Source organism: Arachis hypogaea, chromosome 18, assembly GCF_003086295.3.
Source record: "Arachis hypogaea cultivar Tifrunner chromosome 18, arahy.Tifrunner.gnm2.J5K5, whole genome shotgun sequence".
In the NCBI taxonomy this organism is placed as follows: Eukaryota; Viridiplantae; Streptophyta; class Magnoliopsida; order Fabales; family Fabaceae; genus Arachis; species Arachis hypogaea.
Genome location: NC_092053.1, coordinates 110951264 through 110975224, shown reverse-complemented (window position 1 = coordinate 110975224; position 23961 = coordinate 110951264). Strand labels below are relative to the sequence as shown.

The window sequence follows — 23961 nt, the reverse complement described above, 5'->3', positions numbered from 1 at the left end:
CTCCTGACTGCAAACTATTTGTAATGGAGAGAATTTAAGATAACTTGTTGGTCTGATGCATATAAGTGTTGCAGCATGCAAAATAGCATATCCCCATACTGAAACAGGCAGTTTAGTTCTTATAAGTAATGGTCTAGCTATTAACTGGAGGTATTTAATTAATGATTCTGCTAGACTATTTTGAGTATGTACATGAGCAACAGGTTCTTCTATCGTAATTTTAGTTGGCACACAATAATCATTAAATACTTGGGACCTAAATTCACTAGCATTATCAAGATGTATTATCTTTATAACATAGTCTAGAAGATAAGTTTTTAATTTAATTATTTGAGCTAGCAATTTCGCAAATGCTATGTTGCACGTTTACAGTAAACAACATGGGACCATCGTGAAGATGCATCTATTAAAACCATGAAATATTTAAACGGTCCACATAGAGTGAATGGGCCTATATATATCACCCTAAATACATTCTAGAAAAGATAGTGATTCAATCCCAATTTGTTCTTGTGATGGTCTTGTAATTAATTTTCCTTGAGAACAAGCAACACAAGAGAATTCATTAAATTGAAGAATTTTATGTTCCTTTAGAGGATGACCAGATGAATTCTCGATGATTCTTCTCATCATGATTGAACCCGGATGTCCTAACCGGTTAATTCCAAACTGTAAATACATTTATATTTGTAAACTTCTAGTTTACTATGGCATGTGATTCCACATTGTCAATAGTAGTGTAGTATAAACCAGAAGAGAGAACGGGTAGTTTCTCTAATATATATTTTTCTCCTGATATCATAGTTGTAATATAGAGATATTCATTATTTTTTTCTCTTGCGGTTTTTACACGGTATCTATTTTTGCGGATATCTTTAAAATATAGTAAGTTTCTATGAGACTTACTTGAAAGTAAAGATGTGCAAAAAAACTGGTTTCACTGAATTGAATTGAAATTGAACTAAAACCATAGTTTTTATGGTTCAGTTTAGTTTTAAACCAAATTAAAACTGGTTTTATTCAAACTCCAAAATTAGTTTTTACATACTCTTTCTCTCTCTCATTTTTCTCTCTCTCTCCCTTTTTTCTCTCTCCCTCCCCCTTCCTCTCTCTCTCTCCCTCTCCTTTCCTCTCTCTCTCTCTCTTCTCCTTTCTCTCTCTTCCTCTCTCTTTCTCTCTCTCCCTTCTCTTTCTCTCTTTCCTTCCTCAATCTCCTTCTCTCCCTTCTCTCTTTCCCTTCTCTCTCTCTCTCTTTCCCTCTCTCCCTCCTCTCTCCCTCTCTCTCTCTCTCTCTCTCTCTCTTTCTCTCATTTTTCTTTTTCTCTCTCCCTATCCTCTCTCCCTTCTTTTCCTCTTTTTCATCATCATCTCTCTCTCTCTTTTTGAGATATAGAAAGAAAGGAGGGGGAGAGAGAGAAAAGAGAGAGGGAGAGAGAGAGAAAGAGAGAGGAAGACAAAAAGAGGGGAAGGGGAGAAAGAGGAGAATGGGGAGAGAGAGAATGAAGAGAGAGAGGAGGGGGAGAGAGAGAGATAAGTAAGAGAGAGAGGAGAGGGAGAGGAATAGGGGAGGAAGAGAGAGAGAGAGAGAGAGAGAGAGAGAGAGAGAGAGAAAAGGGAGAGAAGGAGAGAGAGAAAAAGAGCATGGGAAAAGAGAGGGAGAGAAGGATAGAGAGAGAGAGAGAGAGTGGAGCGGGAGATAGGAGAGAACACCTCAAATTCCCTCGTTCCTCAAGCTTTCACTTCACCAAGTCCACACCAATTAGATTTTCAGCATCCAAAGTTCAATGAGCTTTCAATATCACCAATTTGTCTCCAAAAATACATAATTCAATCTAATTCCACATAATATCACTAAAATTAACATAAGATTCATAATTTCAAATAGGGCACAATGGTTTGAAGGTTTTTACCTTTTCCATGGACAGTTGGGGCAAAGCCCAATGATTTTCCACCACTAGAACACACCTAATATCATTAAAACACAGATTCTCAAAACCCATGAACCCCAAAAACAAAGTCTGAATGGAAGGAAAGAGCTAGGCAAAAAAACAAAGTTCCTTACCACTTTGTTCGGATAAAAATGAAGAGCTCGGCGAGATGAACGTATGGCCGCAAACGGTGCGGCGATCGGAGCTCTGGATCGAAAGATATGTGGAATTGAAATTTGGGCAAGGGTTAGGGTTCTTGTGTCTTATTCCTCCTCCTCGCATGTCGCTGTTGCTTTGCTCTCGCCGCTGTTCCTTGCCAGTCATCGCTACTCCTCGCCTGTCGCTGCTCCTTGCCAGTCACCGCTGCTCCTCCCTAGGGTTCTAATTCTACTTCTAAATTGTTGATTTTGTTAATTACATTGTTGATTTTGCTTCTGTTTCTTTGGTTAATTACATTGTTGATTTGTTGATTTTATTAATTACATTATTTCGATTCTAATTCTATTGTTGTTGATTCTGATTTTATTTTGATTTCATTGTTGTTCTACTTCTATTTCTTCTTATTCTGAATAGAGAAGGAAAATGGGGAAAGAAAATGATTAATTTTATGTTTCTTCTGATTCTTCTGTTTGTTTTGCTTCTTTGTTGTTGTTCTTCGGAGTTGAGAGAGATGGTAATGGTTTCTCTTTTCTTCTTCTCTTCTGCTGTTGCTGCTAGTTGAAATGAATTGTTGTTGTTCTTTTCTTTCTTTGTTTCTGCTTCATTATTGTTGTTCCTGATTCTGTAATGACGAAGAAGAAAAAGAAGAAGAGATTTGCTGCGACGGAAAAGAAAAAGAAGAATAAAAACTGAATATGTTAGTGAAGAAGGAGAAGGGTATTTTAGTTCGAAGGATAGTTTTAAAATTTAGCTGAACGTTAGGGACGATTTTATATGCAAAAAAGTCAAAAACAAAAAAAAAATTTCGACTTATACGTTAGGAAACAAAATTGTACTTAATCCTAAATATATTTATAACATCTATAATTTTTCTTAATTATTCTTACTCCTTCTTGAGTTGGTTCTTCTCTCTTAATTTTGTTATTATCATCACTGCCATTATCATCATTATTATCTCTTCCAATGTTTTTTGTCTCTCAAATTTTTTCAAATTGCTCAAGGATATATTAATTTTGTTTAAGTCTATTCTTCTTGTAGAGAGCAAACAAGCCCATAAATTTGAAGTGAGCTGGATGTTGGAGATGTGGTACCATTGGAGAGCAATTTTAAAAAGTGTTTTTGCCCTAAATAGAAATGATGAGAGCGTATAAAATCTTGATAAAATATATAACTATAAGGGATAAGTATGATTTTGGTCCCCAACGTAGAGGCCGAAAATTTATTTCGTCCCCGGCCTTTTTTCGCTACAAAATGGTCCCCAAGGTTTCAGTTTGTTTTAAAATCGTCCTTCGGACGAAAATACCCTCCCCTCTCATCTTCTTCCTCAACACCCCTCTTCTTCCTCAACATTAACAGAAGCATAAGCAGATGCACAAACGCAGAAAAAAAACAGGCAATAATGGATAACAATCAGCAGAACAACAACAACAATAGAATCCTTTAAATCTGAAAAATTAAAGAAAAAAGAATAAAAAATTGAAACAGAGAGAAGGTTGCGGCGGTGGTGGTGGTGGAGGAGGGGCTGCGACGGTGAACGACGAAGTGGAGGAGGAAGGGTTGCGGCGGTGAACGACGATGTGGAGGAGGAGGAGGGGTTGCGGCGCTCCTCTATTCTCTTTCTCTCTCCCTCTGCTCTCTCCTCTCTTGCCATTAGTGTAGGGAGTAGTGGCAGATCACAGGCGGCAGGGCGGCGGTGCGGCGGTGCAGTGGTGCTCTCTTTCTTCCCCCTTCTTCCCTTCCCTCCCCCTCCCCCTCCCCCTCCCTCTCCCCCTTCTCGTGCCCCACCCCCTTTCTTTTTCTTTCCTCCCCTTATTCTCTCTGTCCCTTTCTTTTTTTTATTTATTTATTTTATATTTATTTTATTTTATTATTTTTTTAATGAAGGGTAATTTGGTAATAAAAAATAAAATTGGTAAAAATGACGATTTTAAAACAAACTGAAATTTTGGGGACCATTTTATAACGAAAAAAAGGCCGAGGACAAAATAAATTTTCAGTCTCTACGTTGGGGACCAAAATCATACTTATCCCTAACTATAAATATGGACGGCGAATTAGGATAAAAGTATAAATTGTAATTAATAATTATGATAAATAATATTTTTAGTAAAAAAATAGTTAAAAAAATTTTACTTTTATTTATTTAAAAAAAATATTTTTAACTTTTAGAAAAAATAAATAATTTATTTTTAATAAAAATATTTATTAAAAAAATATTTATACATATTTAAAATTTAATAAGAATATTTAATTTTTTAAAATACATTTTTTGCTAATAAAAACAAACACTGAAATGCATAAATCGAAGCAGGATTTTTTTTAATGAAAATATATAATTTTAAAAATAAAAATTTATTTAGGACCGACTGGATGAAAATAAATAATAGAAGAATAAATAACCTGAACCATGAGTGTGAGCCAAAGACGCCCTGCCCCTCCCAAAGCCCAAAGGCAAAGTACGCTGTCTCCTCAATCTCCCCAAAGTCCATCATTCTCACACATCACAACACATTAACACAACTCAACTCCAATTCAAACACCCTCTCTCTCTCTCTCTCTCTCTCTCTCTCTCTCTCGTTCTTATATATTACCTTCAAGTCCCTCCTTGCTGCCGTATCCCCTTCTCTTCTTCTTCTTCTTCTTCGTCCCAGAGACACAGAGCCCTAGCGTCTCCAACTTTTCCTCCGCGACTCACAGTGGCACAGAGTTCACTTCCGCTTCTCGTGGAGCATTGCCATCTCGTTGAGCTTCGTCGCTGCTCTTGGTACTGTTTTCTACTTCTGTTTAATTACATTGTTGTTTCTTCTGTTTAAACCCTTATTACTACTGCTGCTGTTTCATTTTGGTAGCCTCTGATAATTTTGAGTTGTCTTTGTTGTCGATGATAAATTTATTTCAGTATCCTTAGAATCTAAGAGCTAAAATTATTATTCTTAGTTGGTAGTTGGTAGTGTTGCTGCTGTTGTTTCTTGATTCTTACATTCTTGTTGCTGATGCTGTTTAATTTTTTTTAGTCAATGATTGTTTTGAATTATGTTTGTTTTCTATTACAAATTTATTTTATTGTCCTTAGAAGCTTAAAGCAGAAGTTTTGATTCCGGTTTCAACATTCAACCACAATGTCACTACCAATATTTCGCACAACTTATTAATATTTATTTATTTATTTATTTATTTGTCTTAGATCTTGCCCGAATTCCTGAATTGGATGAAGAAGATTCTGGTGAAGATTTGAACGGATGTTTATCACAGCTTCATTTCCAAGCATTCTTAGCTTCTTAAAGAATCTTATGACATATTATGAACCTTATGCTTTTGAGGAATGATTTTAAGTAATGTTGGATTGTTGGTGTTGACGTGATACTTTTCATTTTGTTGTTGTTATTCAAAAGCTGTGCATCCAATCCAACCCAAACAGCTGGAAATTCGATCGTTATCTGTAGAAAAATTATCCAATCCTAACCAAACCGTAAGGAATATTAGTGTTTGGATCCTTAGGTTTTGGCTCAAACTGATCCAAACTTCACTGTGAACACCCCTACTTCAAACCACCCCGACTCTTTCTCTCTACTAACAACCCCAGATGGCTCTTCACAAAATTGCATCATTCCCCTCTCTTCATTATTCCGCTTTCACCACAACCCACTACCACCGAGTTTTTTCCATCAACTGCTGCACCACTTCTTCTTCTTCTTCTTCTTCTTCTTCTTCTTCACCCTTCACAGAGAAGCACTCCATAGAGAGGTTCCAAAGAGACCAATGGCTCTACACCAACACCGCCACCAACAATAAGCCTATAGTGTCTTCCAATTTGGGCTCCATAAGGGAAGATGACATAGCTCTCCAGCTTCCAGAACTAAAGAAGCTGCTTCAGGTGCTGAGGGAGAAGAGGGAGAGTGAAGGGAAGTGTAGCAGTGAAGGAAAATGTGTACTGGGGAATGTATTCTTGGTTGGAACTGGTCCGGGGGACCCTGAGTTGTTGACATTGAAGGCTGTGAGAGTTATCAAAGGTGCTGATTTGTTGCTGTATGATAGGTTGGTCTCTAATGATGTCTTGGATTTGGTTGCTCCTCATGCTAGGCTTCTCTATGTGGGAAAAACTGCTGGCTACCATAGCAGAACTCAGGTACTGTTTCAGTTTCTTTTCAATTTTTCTGATCGGTCTTTATTGCTGAATTGGGAATTTTTCCGATTTTATATATCTGGACTATGTTTTGTTGTAGTAGAGCTTTTTATTGCTTGAATTAGAGTATTGACTGTTTGTGTTGATGATATGCATTGATGTTTGTTGTTTACACGTTGATTTTGGTTTCTTTTAAAAAATTTTTATGATGGGTTATGGCTCAATTTGAAATTTTCAATTTTTTTTCTGATTTTGTATGTGTAATTTTTCTTTTTTGTAGTTTGTGTTTGTTTTCCCTAATGAATTCTCTCTTTCACTTGTGTATCGTGTACTGAATTACCGAGATCTCTCTAAAGGAATACTAGTAATTTTATAACAAAATGTAGCGAATTGCGTGGTGAGACATACCGGGTTTCCTATACCCATATCGGGTTTTGTAGTGACTATGTTTTGATCCCTTTATGAAGAGTTCTTGCTTGAGTTAGTTAGGATTTGGTGTTTTAGACCCCCTTTTATATTGATAAAAATGGAATTTTTTTTTGTTGGTTGAATTGTGGCAGGAGGAAATACATGAGCTTCTTCTGAGCTTTGCAGAAGCCGGGGCCACTGTTGTGAGACTTAAAGGGGGTGATCCATTGGTAAGTTTTCATTTGGGGTTGTCTGTTGGTGAAGCAATTTGATGCATTGCATTGTCATGGATGATCAACTGTATGCTATTTTATGTTTTTTTTTTTTACATCTGTTTGGTATATGTAGGTGTTTGGGAGGGGTGGAGAGGAAATGGATTTTTTGCAGCAACAAGGTATCCAAGTGAAAGTTATTCCAGGTATGCTTCTAGTGTCTTTATCTTACTAAGACGAATTTGGCACTACAAAGATTTTGGATCCTAATAAATCATAATGTTGATGGCACCAATGCTCCATTGTGTTATATAGTTGCCACGGATAAAAATCGGTTTTTGCCAAATAGAGTCAATAGTCATTATGGAAAATGGTTTGTTATTTAATCTTGAAACAGGTATCTGTGGATCAATCAGGCATGTCTTATACTTTATATAATAGTGACCGAGTATTTTCATTGTGTATCCATTGCTTTCTAAGCAAGTTTATGGTTAATCCAACTTAAAGTGGCACTTTTCATTAGAATACGATACACTCACTGGTTACTCTACATCGCAAAGCACAAAGTGCCTTGTTGAATTGGCAATTTGACAGGGAAGATGATTGGTGTTCATGTTACCACTTATTCTTTTAGGTTTTTTTCCCCTTTTTAGTTGATCGTGTTTGGTTTGTGACTTTACCATAATCAGTTATTCTCATTCCTTGCAGGCATAACTGCAGCATCTGGAATAGCAGCAGAGCTGGGGATTCCGTTAACTCATCGTGGTATTGCAAATAGCGTGAGGTTCCTCACGGGGCATTCAAGGAAAGGTGGAACTGATCCTCTATTTGTAGCCAAAAATGCAGCCGATCCTGATTCTACATTGGTGGTTTATATGGGCTTGTCAACCCTCCCTTCACTTGCACAGAAATTAATGTGTCATGGTTTGTCCCCCGAGACTCCAGCTGCAGCCATTGAGCGAGGGACAACACCTCAACAGCGCACGGTAAGCATAACTATATCTTCCTTTTCACGTTCTCAATATATCAAATTGATTAACTACTTGTTTGTTTGTCACATAGCATTCATTTATAGTCATCATTGACACTGACACTATTAAATTAAGAGCGCTATGACTTACCATGGAATTAACCATTTCTCTTTTACCTCACTAGTAACATTTTTGCTGTTGGAGTTGCTTTAGTATCATATGGAAAATTAATAAATTATTAATGCGCTATCTTAAAACTCGTGAAATTCTTATTATGCAACAAACCTATGATATTGAGCGTTAGTTGGAAAATACGTACACATCTATATAGCGATAGTAATAGTTAGGTCTTGCCCCACTAGATGGTGGTAATTACATGTATTAAACCATAGTGTCTTGTCATAAATCACCTTTTAACTCAAACCATTAAAATCTAAACCTCTTTTGATTGTCTTACCTATAGTTTAATAATTCTCCCTTTATCTCTAGCTAGCTATTAAACTACCATCAGTTTACGTATTCTACTTGAGAGAGCTACTAAAGGCCTTCTCTAGAGGATATTTATCATCATTATCACATTGTTTCTTTTTATCCCAACTTTCTTTTCGATGCGTTCATTACTAGTTCGATCGTATTGCCAAATTTTCAGTTCTATACAACATTGTGATCTTATAGTTGTGAATACAAAAAAGAAAATAAATAAATAAATAAAAACAATGGTATTTTTTCATAAAAAATAATACTTGAATGGCTCTTCTTCAATTTGTCCATCTAGATTGAATCCTATGCTTTATGTCTGCATTTATCCTGAATGCCTCTCAAACTTACCTCTTTCAAAATCCTCCTTCAAAAGTTTATTTTTCTTGTTATATTTGAAGTCTTTTTATTGATCCTTTCCTTCAATCATTCACTCTCCTCATAATTCGCATGTACACAACCAAAACACTTGGTTGTTTAGTCATGCTTTCCCAAAGAATAACTTTGCAATTCATGATAAGGCTTATACTCTTGCAACACAACTTTGTGTCCCTTGTTCCTCTTATTTATTGTTATGATTCATTTCATCCTTTTACATAAAAAATTGAAACTATTAGTTTTAATGAATGTGTATATAAGGCTCCTGCACAGGACCCACTATTCTTCCAAGTGCAGTATTGGAGTTACTTGTGTCTGTCCCTCTCTAAATACGACCACCTTGTTTTTGTAAGAAACGATGCCTTTCATTGTTATCAATCTTGAAAAAGTTATTGTTACAAAGTACTCTTGATAATAAAAGAACGAATTTGAAAGTTCTTAAGAAGTTGCATCTGGAACTACAGTCTACAGGCCAAGTCATTATAATTGTTTTTATTTTTGTGTTTGTTTTTTGTTTAGATGTTGCATCCAACTTACCTACAAAGTCACCATTGTTATTTGTTTGTGCATAATCAAAGCTACTAGGTTCTTCTGATCATGCATATTATTTGAAATCGTGTAGGTGTTCGCAAAACTGAAGGACCTTTCCGAGAAGATTACATCCGCTGGTTTGGTGTCACCAACACTGATTATAATAGGGAAAGTGGTGGAGCTATCTCCGTTTTGGCCAATGTCTACAAAAGAAGAATCATGTTTAATGCAGGCATGATGGATGGTGTTGGGAATGATGCTGAAAAAGCTCACCGAGATGAAGCATTGCTTTCGCAAGGATTGGCTTGATGATCAGCCATGAAGTCATACTATCCCTGGGAAGCCGGAAAGCAAGCAAGCAATGCGATATTTTTGGCGATGCAGATGTTCTTTCCTGATTTAGTTGGGAAGAACTGTTTCAGAACAAGTTTGGGTTTTACATATTTCAGAATCTGGACAGGGATTGAAACAAGGGAAAATGCATGCATTTCACCCAATTTTTGTGGAGAATAAGAATGCAGGTTTCTGCAGTGTCATTTATTTCTTTCAAGATTTTTTATTTATGTTTGCTAGGTAAAATTTTGTATAAGCTATTAAGCTTCATTCTTTGAAGGAGGAAGAATCATGTAAACATAAAACTGTAATTTGATTGTTGAATTTTGTTATTGCCAATCAGAACATTTTTTGTTGTAAATTTTAACTTACTAGTTAGCCATATTTGCCTTCATTATGTAACTTGAAGCTTCTATGAGATCGTTGTTTTGGTTTTGTTATTATATTGTCACAATTAACGTAGATATTTGTATTTGGGGTACAATCACAAAGCAGTTAAAATTATGACACACACTTCCATATCAAAAGTTTTTGCATGGATTAATTTGGTGGTGAAAGTTCATATGTACTTGTATTCATATAGCATTGATAGTTAGAAATGGTTATATTTTAATTTAGTCAAATTTATTAAATAGTTGAATTACACATCCAAATCTTTTTGGCAATCAAGTTCAATTAAGTTAGTCTAAATTCAACAAAAACCATTTTTATTACACAAGCGTATAAACACGTGCTTCACTAACGCAAACTCTTCGCGTTTCTTCTTCTACGCATTATTCTTTATTCTTCTTCGCATTCTTTCTTCTTTGTCTTCAAATTCCTTCTTTTTCTTCGTTCTTCTTTGTATTCCTCTTTCTTCTGTGTGTGTTTTTTCTCAATCGGCGTTCTTTTATTGTTGTTATTGTTGCTGTGTTTTTTCTTTTTCTCCTTTTAATTGAGGTTCATTTGGATCCATAAATGAATTTGATGTGTTTTTGTTGATGATTGAGTCTTTTTTACTGCTTGTTCAAAACTGAACTAATTTCGGTTTATTTGTATGTTAATTGAGGTTCACCTGATGTTGCTGATAAGTATTGACCAAATTTTTTATTCCTTAAGTAATTTGGGTTCATTTCTTAGTTTAATTGAGGTTCATTTGGATTCAGGAATGATTTGGATATGTTTTTGTTGATAATTGAGTATTTTTGACTGCTTGTTCAAAACTGAACTAATTGAATGGAATGGAGTGGAATCTAATGCAATTGAATAAAGTGATAATGAATAATTTCATTCTTCTTTGCTAAAAAATTTGGTCTACCTATCAGCAGCATCAAGTGAACCTCAATTAGTACACAAATGAATCGAAATTAGTTCAGATTTGAACAAACAGTTAAAAATACTTAATCATTAACAAAAGCACATCAAATTCATTTTTGGATCGAAATGAACCGAAATTACTTAAAGAATAAAAAATTTGGTCAATACTTATCAGCAGTATCAAGTGAATCTCAATTAACACACAAATGAACCGAAATAAACTAAGAAATGAATCAAAATTATTTAATGGTGGCATCAGAGAAAATCAGAACTAATAAAGATGTTACCAAAATGTTGGTGTTATTGGTGATGACGATAACGAAAAAAGAAAAGAAAAAAAAGAAGACGCAACATTGGGGGAGAAGAAGGAGGAGGAGGAGGAGGGGGAGGAGGAGGAGGAGGAGAAGGAGGGAAGAAGAAGAACCTGCGTGCGCGAATTCAGAAGAGGAAGGAGGAGGAAGAAGAGGAGGAGAAGGAGGAGAAGGAAACAGGGAAGGAGAAGGAAAAGAAGGCGCGTGATTTAAAAAGTTGTTATAACAACTTTGTTAGACTTGGTTAAGTATTTTGCTTGGATGTAAAGCTTTATTGTTTGTTAAATTATCTAAAGAATTTGAATGATTAACTTTACGTGGACAACTATTTGTAAGTCTTCACCTTAATTGGATTCATGAAGACAATATTGAGTATCAAGTTTATTTAAAAAAGAAAAAGAACATATTAAATTCAAGTGTGAAATTTGTAAGGATTAGTTTAAAAGTAGGGATAAGTAATGTTTTGATTCCTAAAATTTGGGCTCAAAATTATATTATTTCTATTTTTTTTTTATTATTCAAAATAATTCTCAACATTAAAATTGTTTTCAAAATTAACCTTTTGATCATTTTGCCTTTACTTCACTAACCCTTCCCTTTCATCTTTTCTCTTTGATCTCAATCACCATCATACTCTTCTTCTCCCTTTCACTTACTTACATTCATATGAAAGAAAAAAAAGAAAAGCAAACAGAGAGAAGGGAGTAGGAGCAACAGAATTTGGTGGAAGAAAAAGAGAGGAGGAGAAGAGACAATGCTGGTGGGGTATAGTGCCACCGTCGCCGTCGACACAGTAAACAAAGAGAGGGAGTAGGAGTAACAGCGATGGCGGTTTCAGATCTCCTTTTTCTCCCTTTTTCATCGACAATTTTGAAGAGTAGCAGTGGCGGTGGTTTAGACGGTAGTGGCAACGGAAGTAGAAGAGGATAAACAAATTTCAGGTCTCCTCTTCTTTCCCCCTCTCTCTGTCTCTCCCGATGTTCTCCGTCTCTTCTCAATCTCTTTTTTCAGCGACCCAACCAGCCGCAACGACAACGAAGTCATTGCCCAACTCTTCCTTTCTCCTTCTTCTTTCTTCTTCTCCTCTCTCATTGAACTCACATCTCTCTTGTCTTTGTCTGTCTTAATTTTTTTCACTCTTATTTTCAAAAAACATGAATTATTGTGATGATGTTGTTGAGTTTAAAGGATTGAATCGAAATGAATAATGTTATTGGTGTTGTTCTTGAATTTGAATGTTGTGTTATTGTTGATGAAATCTTGAATTTGAATACTATGTTATTGCTGATAATAGATGAAATAGATATATAGTTGTAAAAAGGAGAATGGCTGGTAGTTGGTGAGAATAAGAAAGAGTGGTGGTGGATGATAGAATTGAAATCAGACATAAACATAAAGATATTTTTGTGCAAAAAAATTTTAAAAGATTATTTTAATTTGAAATGTAACCTTGAAGACCATTTTAAATAGAAAAAAAGTTATGAACGATTTTGATTTTAACTTCAAACCTTACGTACCAAAATAATACTTATCCCTTTAAAGTATTTACTTATTTTATTTATTTGTAGTTGTTTTACATGTGCCACGCGGAGTCATGAAACTGAAATTCAATCTAAATTTCTCAAACTTATTATATAGGCTAGCTATTTATCCTGCAACCATGACTGGATTGTTATATTTTGTATATTATAGGTTTAATTATTTTATTGATCTTTATAGTTTCATTGTAACACCCTAACTTTTAGCATTTCATTATCGTCCTAAAAGTTTGAGCGCTACTTATCTCTAAACCTTTTAAATTATATACTATCTTTATTTAATATTGAGCCTTCGCAAACACGAACCGAAACTTTAATCAAGAAAATAAAAAGTTCTTTATTTAAACCTCTTAATCACAAAATACATATATATTCACATAGCAATATATATATATACTTATTTAAATAATTTCCATTATAAGTCCTACCACTCTAAAAACCAAAATAATAGCCGGGGAGGGAAAAATAAATTCTAACAACTCAACTCATGAATATAATCTTCTATGCTCATGTAGCTCCGGACTAAACATTTGCACCTGTAGCTGAAATGGATGAAAATATGGGGTAAGAATTTGGGAGTTCTTAGTAGGGTTGGGATTAGGAGTTAAGTTCATTTTATATATACTTTGTCAGCAATAACAATCAACAAGGTACCATCTAGTTCAACAATTAAAGAACATAGAATTTAAACAATCATTTTATATATACATGTTTATCCCTATTGCAGGTAATGAGCTCATATGTCGGTTTTAACCCGCACCCGACGCAACTCAGCAACCTTTGTCTGAGTTTGGTTTTCAGTGCCATAACCTCTGTAAGCAACCTCTGTCTTACAAGTACGACTCTCTTGAGCCGATATATGCAAACATAACCTCTGTAAGCAACCTCGGTCTTACAGGTGATGCTCTCTCTAGCCAATGTATGTATTGATAACCTCTATAAGCAACCTCTGTCTTACAGGTGCGACCATCCCCTGCATTGGCCGATGTATCTCTGGAAGCAAATCTCGGTGGACTCACCACCATATCTCTGCTCGTTTTCAGCAGGTACATAATTATCTCAACTCGTTCTCAAGGCCAAACAATACTACTTCTACTTATCCCCTTTTCGTTTCGTTCTTTCTTTCGTTTTTTTTATTCCTATTCTCTGCTCTCATGTGGCAGAGGTTCTTTAAATTCTTTTAATCTTTGCTTTGCTTTTCTTTCTTTTTCTTTTCTTTCCTATCATTCCATAATATAATTTATCTTCACATTATTCTCTCGCCTTTCCCTAAGTGTCTTATAGAAAAGAATTATAAAATTCTTAAATAAACTGCGTCCTCTAAAGTTTTTAAGAGTTCTTCTATTTGCTCTTCTCTAATTTAAATATTTTTAATAAAATGATAACAATAATATAAATAAGATAATATATATATATATATATATATATATATATATATATATATATATATATATATATACTTAAAACTTAATATATAAAATCTTATTTTTATTTTTTAAATTTTTATTAATTACTTTCTAAATTACGAACTTTTTAATATCCTATTTTTAATTTTAATATTGTATAAAATTATATTTGAAACTCTCACTTATTTTCGTATTTGTAAAAATAACCCTAAACTTTTATAAAATATCCAGTTTTATCCCCGTACTTTATTTATTATCCAAAATATCCGAAAACTTATATAATTACAAATTGTACCTCGATTTTTATATACAAATACAATGTTACCCTTCAAAAATAAAGTTTGAATACTAATCTTCCTCTTATGCCAAAACCGAAATCCTTAGCCCTTTCCTCTCAAAATATTACTTGTGCTTTAATCTGTTCTTAAGTTTTTCGGTTACCGATTCTTCGTAACTTTTAATTTAATCTCTCGGCCATCACACCCCACCAATTTATAATTTATTCTCAACGATATTCCAGCCCCAAAAATCACCAAAACAATTCAATCCTTACGGGTTTCATCACAGCCAAGCTATGAATTTCACAAATTCATCAATATATCACATAAATTCAACATAAACTCAATCAAACTCAAACAATAATCAACATTCACTTATCAAATTCACATTTAATTATTATAAAGTTATCAAACCCTACTTCCGTACGAAATCAAAACAATGGAAATTTCGAAAAAGCTTTCTGACCAAGCCATTAAAGAAAAAACCTCAAAAATCGCTTGTACCTCCTAGAACTCTAATTGGCTGAATTCAAGAAAAAAAAAACTACGTCATCGTCAGTTTCTACCGAACAAAAGTGACACCAACACGTAAAGAAAAAATACAAATACTTTTATTGAATTAAATTTTTTATTGGAGTTATATATTACAAAAAATCGAAGATTGAAGATCACGATTCCATGGAGACATTTCTTTTCTCTCTCACGGGATTTGTCTCTCATTTTGCTGATGGTTTCGGTGGTTCATGAAGGAAGATAAGATGTTGATAATAATGATTAATATAGGAAGTGAATTGGTGTCATATGTATATATATTTACCTAAATTCAAGCCACGTTGGCTTGCTTTCATTGCTACTTCCCAAATGGCCTTTGGCTAGATGATGATGATGATGAATTTAATTTTTATTTTATTAAATTATTTTTTGATAAATAATCTAAATTTAATAGAATAAGTAATAATTAAATTAAATTTTAATAATCATAAAATTTTATTTAATTATTTTTGTTAAAAATAATTTTTTTAAAAATTACATCTCAATATAATATATTAGTTCATAAATAATTAATTATTTAATTTTTAAAAATCTAAAATTTTACATTTATCAGTTTTTATTAGGTTTTTATATTTTTTTCTTTTTAATTGGATCCCTAAACTAATATTTTTTTTAATTAAATCCTTTTTAATAGTAAATATTATAAAAAAAGTTAAAGAAAAATAAATTTACCATTATACCTATCGTTTACTCTTTATAAATCACTCGTATAACTCTCCTTACTTCTCTCTAATCTTTTTCCTCCTCTATTTATTTCTCATGAACATGGATGCAAGCTAACTATTTTTAGAAATCTATGGCTAATACGCAAAATACAACAATAAAAAATGCTACACTACATGCCACAATGCCACATCCAATAAACAACATAACCTCCACAACAAAAATAAATCAAAAACAAGTATAATAAAACAGATCTATGTGCCAACAGGGAATGCAACATACCAATACCAATATCCCTAATCATCAAGACCCAACTTTAAGCATTAGTATTTTTGATATGGTTGATTACGTTTTTTTATTCAAGTAAACGGTAGCAACTCTTTATAAAAAACAAAAATGCATAGTCCTAAAATAAAAAAAAGACCCACAACTTGAGAAATGAAAAACCGAGTGATATAGAAATTCAGCTAGGATCTATTGTCAATTTAGTTAAAAGAAGGAAAAAAAACATATTTATTCATTTTAGTTCTCAAAAAATTTTAGATCAGACACTTTCTTTTTCAATTAAAATTAATTATTTGATTAGTCTTTAACAATTAATTCTATCGGTCACTTAGGTTCTTTGCTCCGTCAACTTTAATAGAAGACAAAATAGTCCTTGAAAATTCTAACAGAGGTCCATGATCTCCTCTGTTCGGAAACGACATTGTTCTCCCCTAATTTCCATCATATCTCGCATAATACTAACAGTTTAACACTGTAACTTCAAGTTACACAATGTACACTTTACAACTTTAATATTCACAATAAGAAAAGTCCTCAACTTGTTCTCAACCAATTCATACTCAGGAAACTAATGAGTATGTGTGTGTTTGGATTACAGTTTACAAACGAGAGTTTGCATAAAATTGATTTTGCAAACTTGATTTTGGTAAAAAGTAAGTTTATGTTGAAGTGATTTATGTTTGGTAATTTTTGTATCAAAATGGACTATAGTAAAATAAATGTTGTTTGACTTATACTATTCAAAATCACTTTTTGATAAAAAATTACTAAAATGGACATCAACTTAAATAATTTTTTTATATTATCCTATCATTTTAATTTAGATATTTAAATAGATCTTATTAGTTAATTTTATAATAAAATTAATATTTACTTACTAAAATAAAAATAACATAAAAAAATAGACAAAATATATTTTTAAATAAAAATAAAAAATATAAATTATATATATATATAAAAGAATATTTAATCAAATATGTTACATTTTTCTAAGTATTAACGTGAGAATATTACTTTTAGTATTTTTTTACATCGTACTCTTATTCTAGTACTCTTAATAATCTTATTCTTAATATTAATTTGGAATCCAATGCTTATGATTTTATTATTATTTATGATTAATTTTTTATTTAATTTATCTTTTTTAATGGAATCATAATCTATATTATAAAAAATTACATTAAAACATAGTATACGAGAATTACAATTATAAAAGAGAGTACTAAAAATAATAAAAAAATTAAATATTTACTTTGTAGTGATTGAAACAAATCTGAAAGTTCTTGATGATGTTTTTTATATAATATATTTTTAGTATTTTTAGTACTCTTTTTTAATATGCTATAATTTTTTACTATTATTATTTACAGTTAATTTTTTATTTAATTTACTTTACCTAATAGAATCAATCAATCAATCATATTATAAAAAGATAATAACAAACATAATACACAAAAATCACAATTATAAAAGCGTATAATGTTAAACAAACAATTGACAAAAAAATAAAAACAATAAATAATAAAAAAATAAAACTCATATAAATAGAAATAACATGAATTTTATAAATAATACAATAACATACATAAAGGACAAAATTCGTAAAAGGTAAATAAATGGTTAGTATCTATGGTTAAAAGTCCGTTAAGAAAACACAAAAAGTTAAAAATAGTTGCTTCTTGTAAACGTGGTTTTGGTAGCAAAATCACTTCTGCGTTCATGAGAAAAAAATTTGCTAGACCAAAAATTGAAACTTTCAAGAAGTCTAAACGTGTTTCTTCCCTTCCAACGAGTTTCCCAAACACACCCATAATGTCTCTCAAGTACTTTTCGTCGTTGCCATCTCCTTCCTCCTCTGCCCTATCATCTCCATAACCACATTGTCCACCACTCTGATCGTTTTCTTTAGCTTATTCTCTAAACTAATGTTTAGGAATTGCTTCAGTTTACATATGAGCAGCAATGGGTTGTACTGATAGCTTGGGTGTGAGGTCGAGACTGTTTGCTAACTTGGACTCTGAAAAAAAAAGGAATAAAGAACTCGAGGTCCATTCTAAATGAGAATTTACATATGATGTCGAAAGAGAATCTTCTCATGATGTCCTAATGTCTAACAATCTTTATTGCTTACCGAAAAGTGGAGAAAGGTGTGACTTTGGGGTAGTTGTGCAACTTGATTTTGATAATGTGGTGGACGTTATCGGGGTTGGAGGTGATATTGTTATTGAGGACGTAGAAGTGGATGCTTTTAGTTGGTGAATTGCAGAGGAGGTGAGTGGTACCAGCCACAGAGATTTAGGAAGTTTGTAGTCCATGATATATTGAGGTAGGTACGACACGCGTGGTAGTTACACCATGACTTGATCTTGGAACTGAAGAGGAGGAAGAAAAAGATGAAAAAGAAGACTATAAAGGTGAAGAAGGAGAGTATGAATGTTAGAGTTGTGCGAAATACAATAAAAATTGGGAAAGAACAGTGTTGTTTTCGAACAAAATGATCATTTTGTTCCCTGTTAGAGTTGTCAGGGATCATTTGGTCTCCTATTAGAATTGTCAAGGACCATTTTATCTTCCGTTAGAGTTGACGGAGCCAAAAATCTAAGTGACTGATGGAATTAATTGTTAAGGACCAATCGAATAATTAATTTTAGTTAAAGAATAAAGTGTCTGATCCAAAATTCTTTGATGACTAAAATAAATAAATACTCAAAAAATAAGAAAAACCAATAGCTTTGGTCAAATTTGTCAGAGTTGATGAGTTTAAAAAAGAAAAAGCAGAGAAAAACGAAGTCGTGAGAGAGACAAGATTTGCCTGAGGCAGTGGCATCAACAATTGTCTTTGCGGCGGTGGAAGGATGCATCCATGCGCGGGGGCGGGGGGGCGGGGTTGGTTGTGATGATATTGGGGGCACAAGAAAAAATGTATCGGAGGAAGAGTGAAGAGGGAGAGTGAAGAGTGTTATTTTGTCATTTTAAAAGAGTGGGGGTTAACTTTAACTCAAATTTTTGTGAGGACAGGATTTAATTACAAAATTCATATTGTATTACATGGTTGGATATATGTAATACGCGATCATATTAGACTAATTAAAGTTTGTTTAGGGAAAAAGTATAAGGAGTCAACGGAGTATTTGTATAATGTGTATAATGGGGTTTAGGGATGTTTGATTCAGTAGAATATCAGATGTTTATTATCTCTGGTATCCGGATGGTTATTCTGGATAGTATGGGTACATTGTGTTTGAAAAATTAATAGTATTTTATCTTGAATGCTCATTTTGTAACTTATATTGGGCCAAATAAATAGTTCATTGTATACATTGTACAAATACTCCAATGGCTCCGTAGGCGAATTCTTGTTTGGGTGTTATGAAGAGGAAATTTTTAGTGAAGTACCAACCCGATCTCTGTCCATTTTCAAGAATGACAACACGACCCCTCAAAATAAAATCGATCTACTTCGGTCTCTGTCCCCTGATTCTGTCACACAACGCGGTCTTTGTGGGTATTTTTCCGTCAACTCTGAACGGAAAATGCTGACGTGTTAGGTTCTGAAATGGACATGGTCTAATTGTCTCTAAATTTAAATTGGCTAGGAGTTTATTTGTCCTTATAATTTTTTAAACAATATTTTTTTAGATTATTTTTTATTTATTATATTAATATTCTTTTTGCAATAAATTATTAAATATATGGTATAATAAGTACAAACTAATTAATAAATTATTCAAATTTAAAAATATCATTTATTATCAAACTAAATAAACCATTCTCAAATATAATTTTTAAATACATAAATAATAAATATTAAAATTCAGTTAATACATTAATAATAATAACCCTATGATATATTATTAGTATTATGATCTAAATAATTTTTCACAATAAAGTGAAAACTAACGAACACATTACTTGATATATAGTAAAATATTTTTTAGTAATAACAAATTTAATTTTTTATCTTTTTAAACTAAATTAATAATTCTATTTGATATCTTTATACTAAAATACACTATGAATAAACTACTAATAATACTAAATGAAATAATTAAAATATAATATAATATATATGATGGAGACCATTTATAAACTCAACAAATTTAAAGTATCAATAATATTATTAATCTATTAATAATACATATAATCATATAATCATAAGGCTATAGATTGATAAAGATTTATCAATATAAGAATAATATAGATTAATTAAAATTTTAAGTATATTAAAATTCAATTAAAGAGATAAAAAATAGAATTATTTCAATTAGTATTTAATTATTTCATTAAAGGTTATATATTTTAATTATTTCATTTAGTATTAGTAGCTTGTTCATAGTGTATTTTAGTACAAAGATATTAAATAGAATTATTAATTTAGTTTAAAGAGATAAAAAATTAAATTTGTTATTACTCAAAAATATTTTACTATATATCAAGTAATGTGTTCATTAGTTTTTATTTTATTGTGAAAAATTATCTAGATCATAATACTAATAGTATATCATAGGATTATTATTATTAATGTATTAACTGAATTTTAATATTTATTATTTATATATTTAAAAATTATATTTGAGAATGATTTATTTAGTTTGATAATAAATGATATTTTTAAATTTGAATAATTTATTAATTAGTTTGTACTTATTATACCATATATTTAATAATTTATTGGAAAAAGAATATTAATATAATAAATAAAAAAATAATCTAAAAAAATATTGTTTAAAAAATTATAAGGACAAATAAACCCCTAACCAATTTAAATTTAGAGACAATTAGACCCCTGTCTATTTCTGAACCTGACCGTCAGCATTTTCTGTTCAGAGTTGACAGAAAAATGCCCACAGGGACCGTGTTGTGTGACAATTAAAGGACAGGAATCGAAGTGGATTGATTTTATTTTAAGGAGTTGCATTGTCATTCTTGGAAATGGATAGGGCCGGGTTGGTACTTCACTCAAATTTTGATAGTTTTCATCGAGAAAAAGTTTTTTTTTTTTTTGGTCAAGCATCAAGAAAAAATTCAACAGTGTGTGGAAGAAGTGTCAATATCACTAATTCAATATGGGTCAATAAAGTGGCCATGCTTTTTATGTCCAAACAAGTGTTCAATGAGGCAATGAGCCCTTCCACAACCGATGGGACTCTACGGTGGCGGGTACCTCTCCCTTTCCGAACCCGTTTTCAAATTAAAAAAAAAATGTTTTCTGTTTTTTCCTTTTTCTATTTTCATAACAAAATTTTATTTATTGATTTTTTTAGAGATGGACGAAAGATGTGAATATTATAACTCATAAAATCTTAAAAAAATATATAAAAGAAACACAAAATAATAAAAATAGCATAATATAATATAATTTAAAAGATAAAAAGTTTATTGATTCTTATTCATTAAAAAAATAAAATTAAAATATAATATAAAAATTTATCTATATCATTTTAAAATAAATTTAAAATCATAAAATTATTTATGTATTATCTATTATATTTCAATGATAATATTGCCTAAATCTCATTACCAAAACTAATAATAGCTATATTGGGGGGAGGGTGATTGTCTCAGTCTCAAAGATATTTGATGAATTTTCGTTTTAATCCCCGTGACAGATAATCCCTGCATGTATTTGTGTTTTTATCATTCCCTATCCACAACTATTTATACATTTTTTCATGATAGCATAAAATTTTCCAATAAGACTGCAACATATAAAGGGGCCCCCTACAACACCTGCTTTGATGCTCACTTAGCACTGCAGGTCACCCACAAGGTTACAAGCATAGCACTGAACTGCTGGTACCCTTTGTCTTATGTGGGACCAGTTTTCAGCTTTGTGTTCTGATCAAGGAATCTCAGGAACTTTGCCACAACATTGCCAAATCAAACCCACCTTCGATCACATTTCATCTCTATATATACCCAATTTGAAACTTCAACAACATATTATGGGAGCCAATGCCCGATGGTGTGTTCGGAAAAATAATGTAAACTTATTTCAATGGTATCGTTTATATATTCGATTAGTTCTTTTAGGTAAATGGATTATTTAAAAACTACTGTACTTATTTTTTTTTTTTTTTTATAATACATTAGCATTTGCCATAGAAAACTATGTAAACTAATAATATTTTCCCAAACGTTCATATCTCCATAATATACAGAATCACGGAACTAAACTAGAGGACACAATGTATAAGTTTTGATTCTTTATTAAGGCCTAGACCAATATCAAAAGCTATATATATATATATATATATATATAGATGTCAAAGATCTTATAATGACTAGGTCTTTTCATCTCTAGACCATATGAAATTCTAGTATTTTACTAACAAAAATATTTGAAAAATAATAAAAAATAATCAAAATCATTTAAAGTTATTTTATTTTAATTTGCGTTTCTTAATTATCATTAAATAATTAGATAAAATTAGATATATTAGAAATATAATCATTTACGTATCTTTTCATATCAATTTAAGTTTTTAAAAGATGTAATTTTATAACATAATATTATAATTTTTATATAAAACTTAAATTTTAGAATTTATTTTTACTGACTCAAAAAGAAATAAATTTAACATAAAATTAATAAAAAAAAGCAAGAAAGCTGAAAGCCTAAAAAAAATTCAACCAAATTTTTTGGAGAATTAAAAAATAATTTTATGACAAAATATAATAAATATATAATTATAAATACTATATAAATAAAATTATAAATACTATGTTAAATAAGATATCTTAAGCTCTTCTCTTCCTAGCATTACCCTTTACCAATTGGTCTATACAAATTTTGAAACTTGAACAAGGTATTTATGATAATCATACAAAATTTATAGGACTATAACATTGTATTCATCCAAATGCTGATTGGTGAATGCATGCAGAGCAGCAAAATCGCAGTGAATAATTTATAATTTTCATGTGTTTTTGTTGAAGAGCTGCAAGCACATGCTGTTAAAACGAAATCATTCAAAATCATTTAAGAAGGTACCATTATTACACACGGCAGGTTCACTGCTTTCAAACTTAACCAATTATAGATGATGCTGGCAGAAAAAAATTGACAAGTAGAAACTCCAAAATCTGAGTAGGCCCTAATGTTGTTTGACTTGTTTTAATTGTATGAGGATTTTAAAGCTAATCACATGTCCTTGTTCATAGGAGGAAGGTTTTAAATAGAGCCCAAATCATACCCCATGAATAAAATTAAAAGTTTTCATTCTAAATTGCATTTAAGGGTGTGTTTATTTCATTCTTTTTTATATGTACAAATATCTACATTTTTTATAATTTTATAAAATAATCAAAATTTTGATGAAACTAGTTTAAGAATTTCTTTAAAAAAAAGCGATATTTATACTATTCTTTTTATACATCTCTTTTATACACATTTTTAATAAAGAAAAAGACAATTTTTCACATGGATGTAAACATTAAAGTTTGTTTTTTTTTTTCCTCAAAAAATAAAATGCGTAACTAAAAAATTGTGCAACTATCATTTTTTTTAGCTAAAATGGATTGTTCAGTAACCTTAAGCCTAGTCAATTTGATTCTAGATTCTAATCCAAAACATTGAAAGACAATGAGGATTTTATATTTTGCTGCAAGGGACACATCTAATTGAATATAACAAATATATAGAGAGCAATTGCAGTGCACTACTATGATTCTAAAATATAAAGGGTATTATTTGCTAATAAAGTTTGGGTTAATTGGGTGGATTTTTCTAATAAAAAGTTAGGCAATGTTTGAGTATGTGCTCTGAAAAATTGGCAGTATTCACTGAAGTGAAGATTACAACTCAGCATAACAATGTGGCAGAAGAAAAATATGACGCCAAAACTTTAAACAATGTTATACATTGGCAATTGAAGTGGTCCTGTGTAACTTTCTATTGCTAGTAGTATGTACTAACATGAACCAGCTTTAGTGTATATTAATTAAGTGAAACACTTTACTCATAAAGGCAACAAAACAAGTTGTACTGTACATGTCAGCTTTGTGTTAAGTTTTCATCAAAATATTCACAACATTTCATACCAACATCAATAATTCAAGTTCATAATGTGTTTCTTCTAGTGATTATCTTAAGTGGGTGTTAAGATAAAA

At 31.5% G+C, this 23961-nt stretch overlaps 1 protein-coding gene across 1 annotated transcript; it reads left to right on the top strand.

Annotated features, from left to right (window-relative positions):
* The first annotated feature begins 4494 nt into the window (after positions 1-4494).
* On the top strand, positions 4495-9881 carry LOC112770801 (S-adenosyl-L-methionine-dependent uroporphyrinogen III methyltransferase, chloroplastic). The gene is made up of 6 exons (XM_025815207.3): positions 4495-4851; positions 5272-6213; positions 6771-6848; positions 6967-7036; positions 7539-7816; positions 9279-9881. Exons 2-6 carry the CDS (start codon positions 5671-5673, stop codon positions 9423-9425), a joined length of 1116 nt encoding a protein of 371 aa, XP_025670992.1. The 5' UTR covers positions 4495-4851; positions 5272-5670; the 3' UTR covers positions 9426-9881.
* Positions 9882-23961: the final 14080 nt, after the last annotated feature.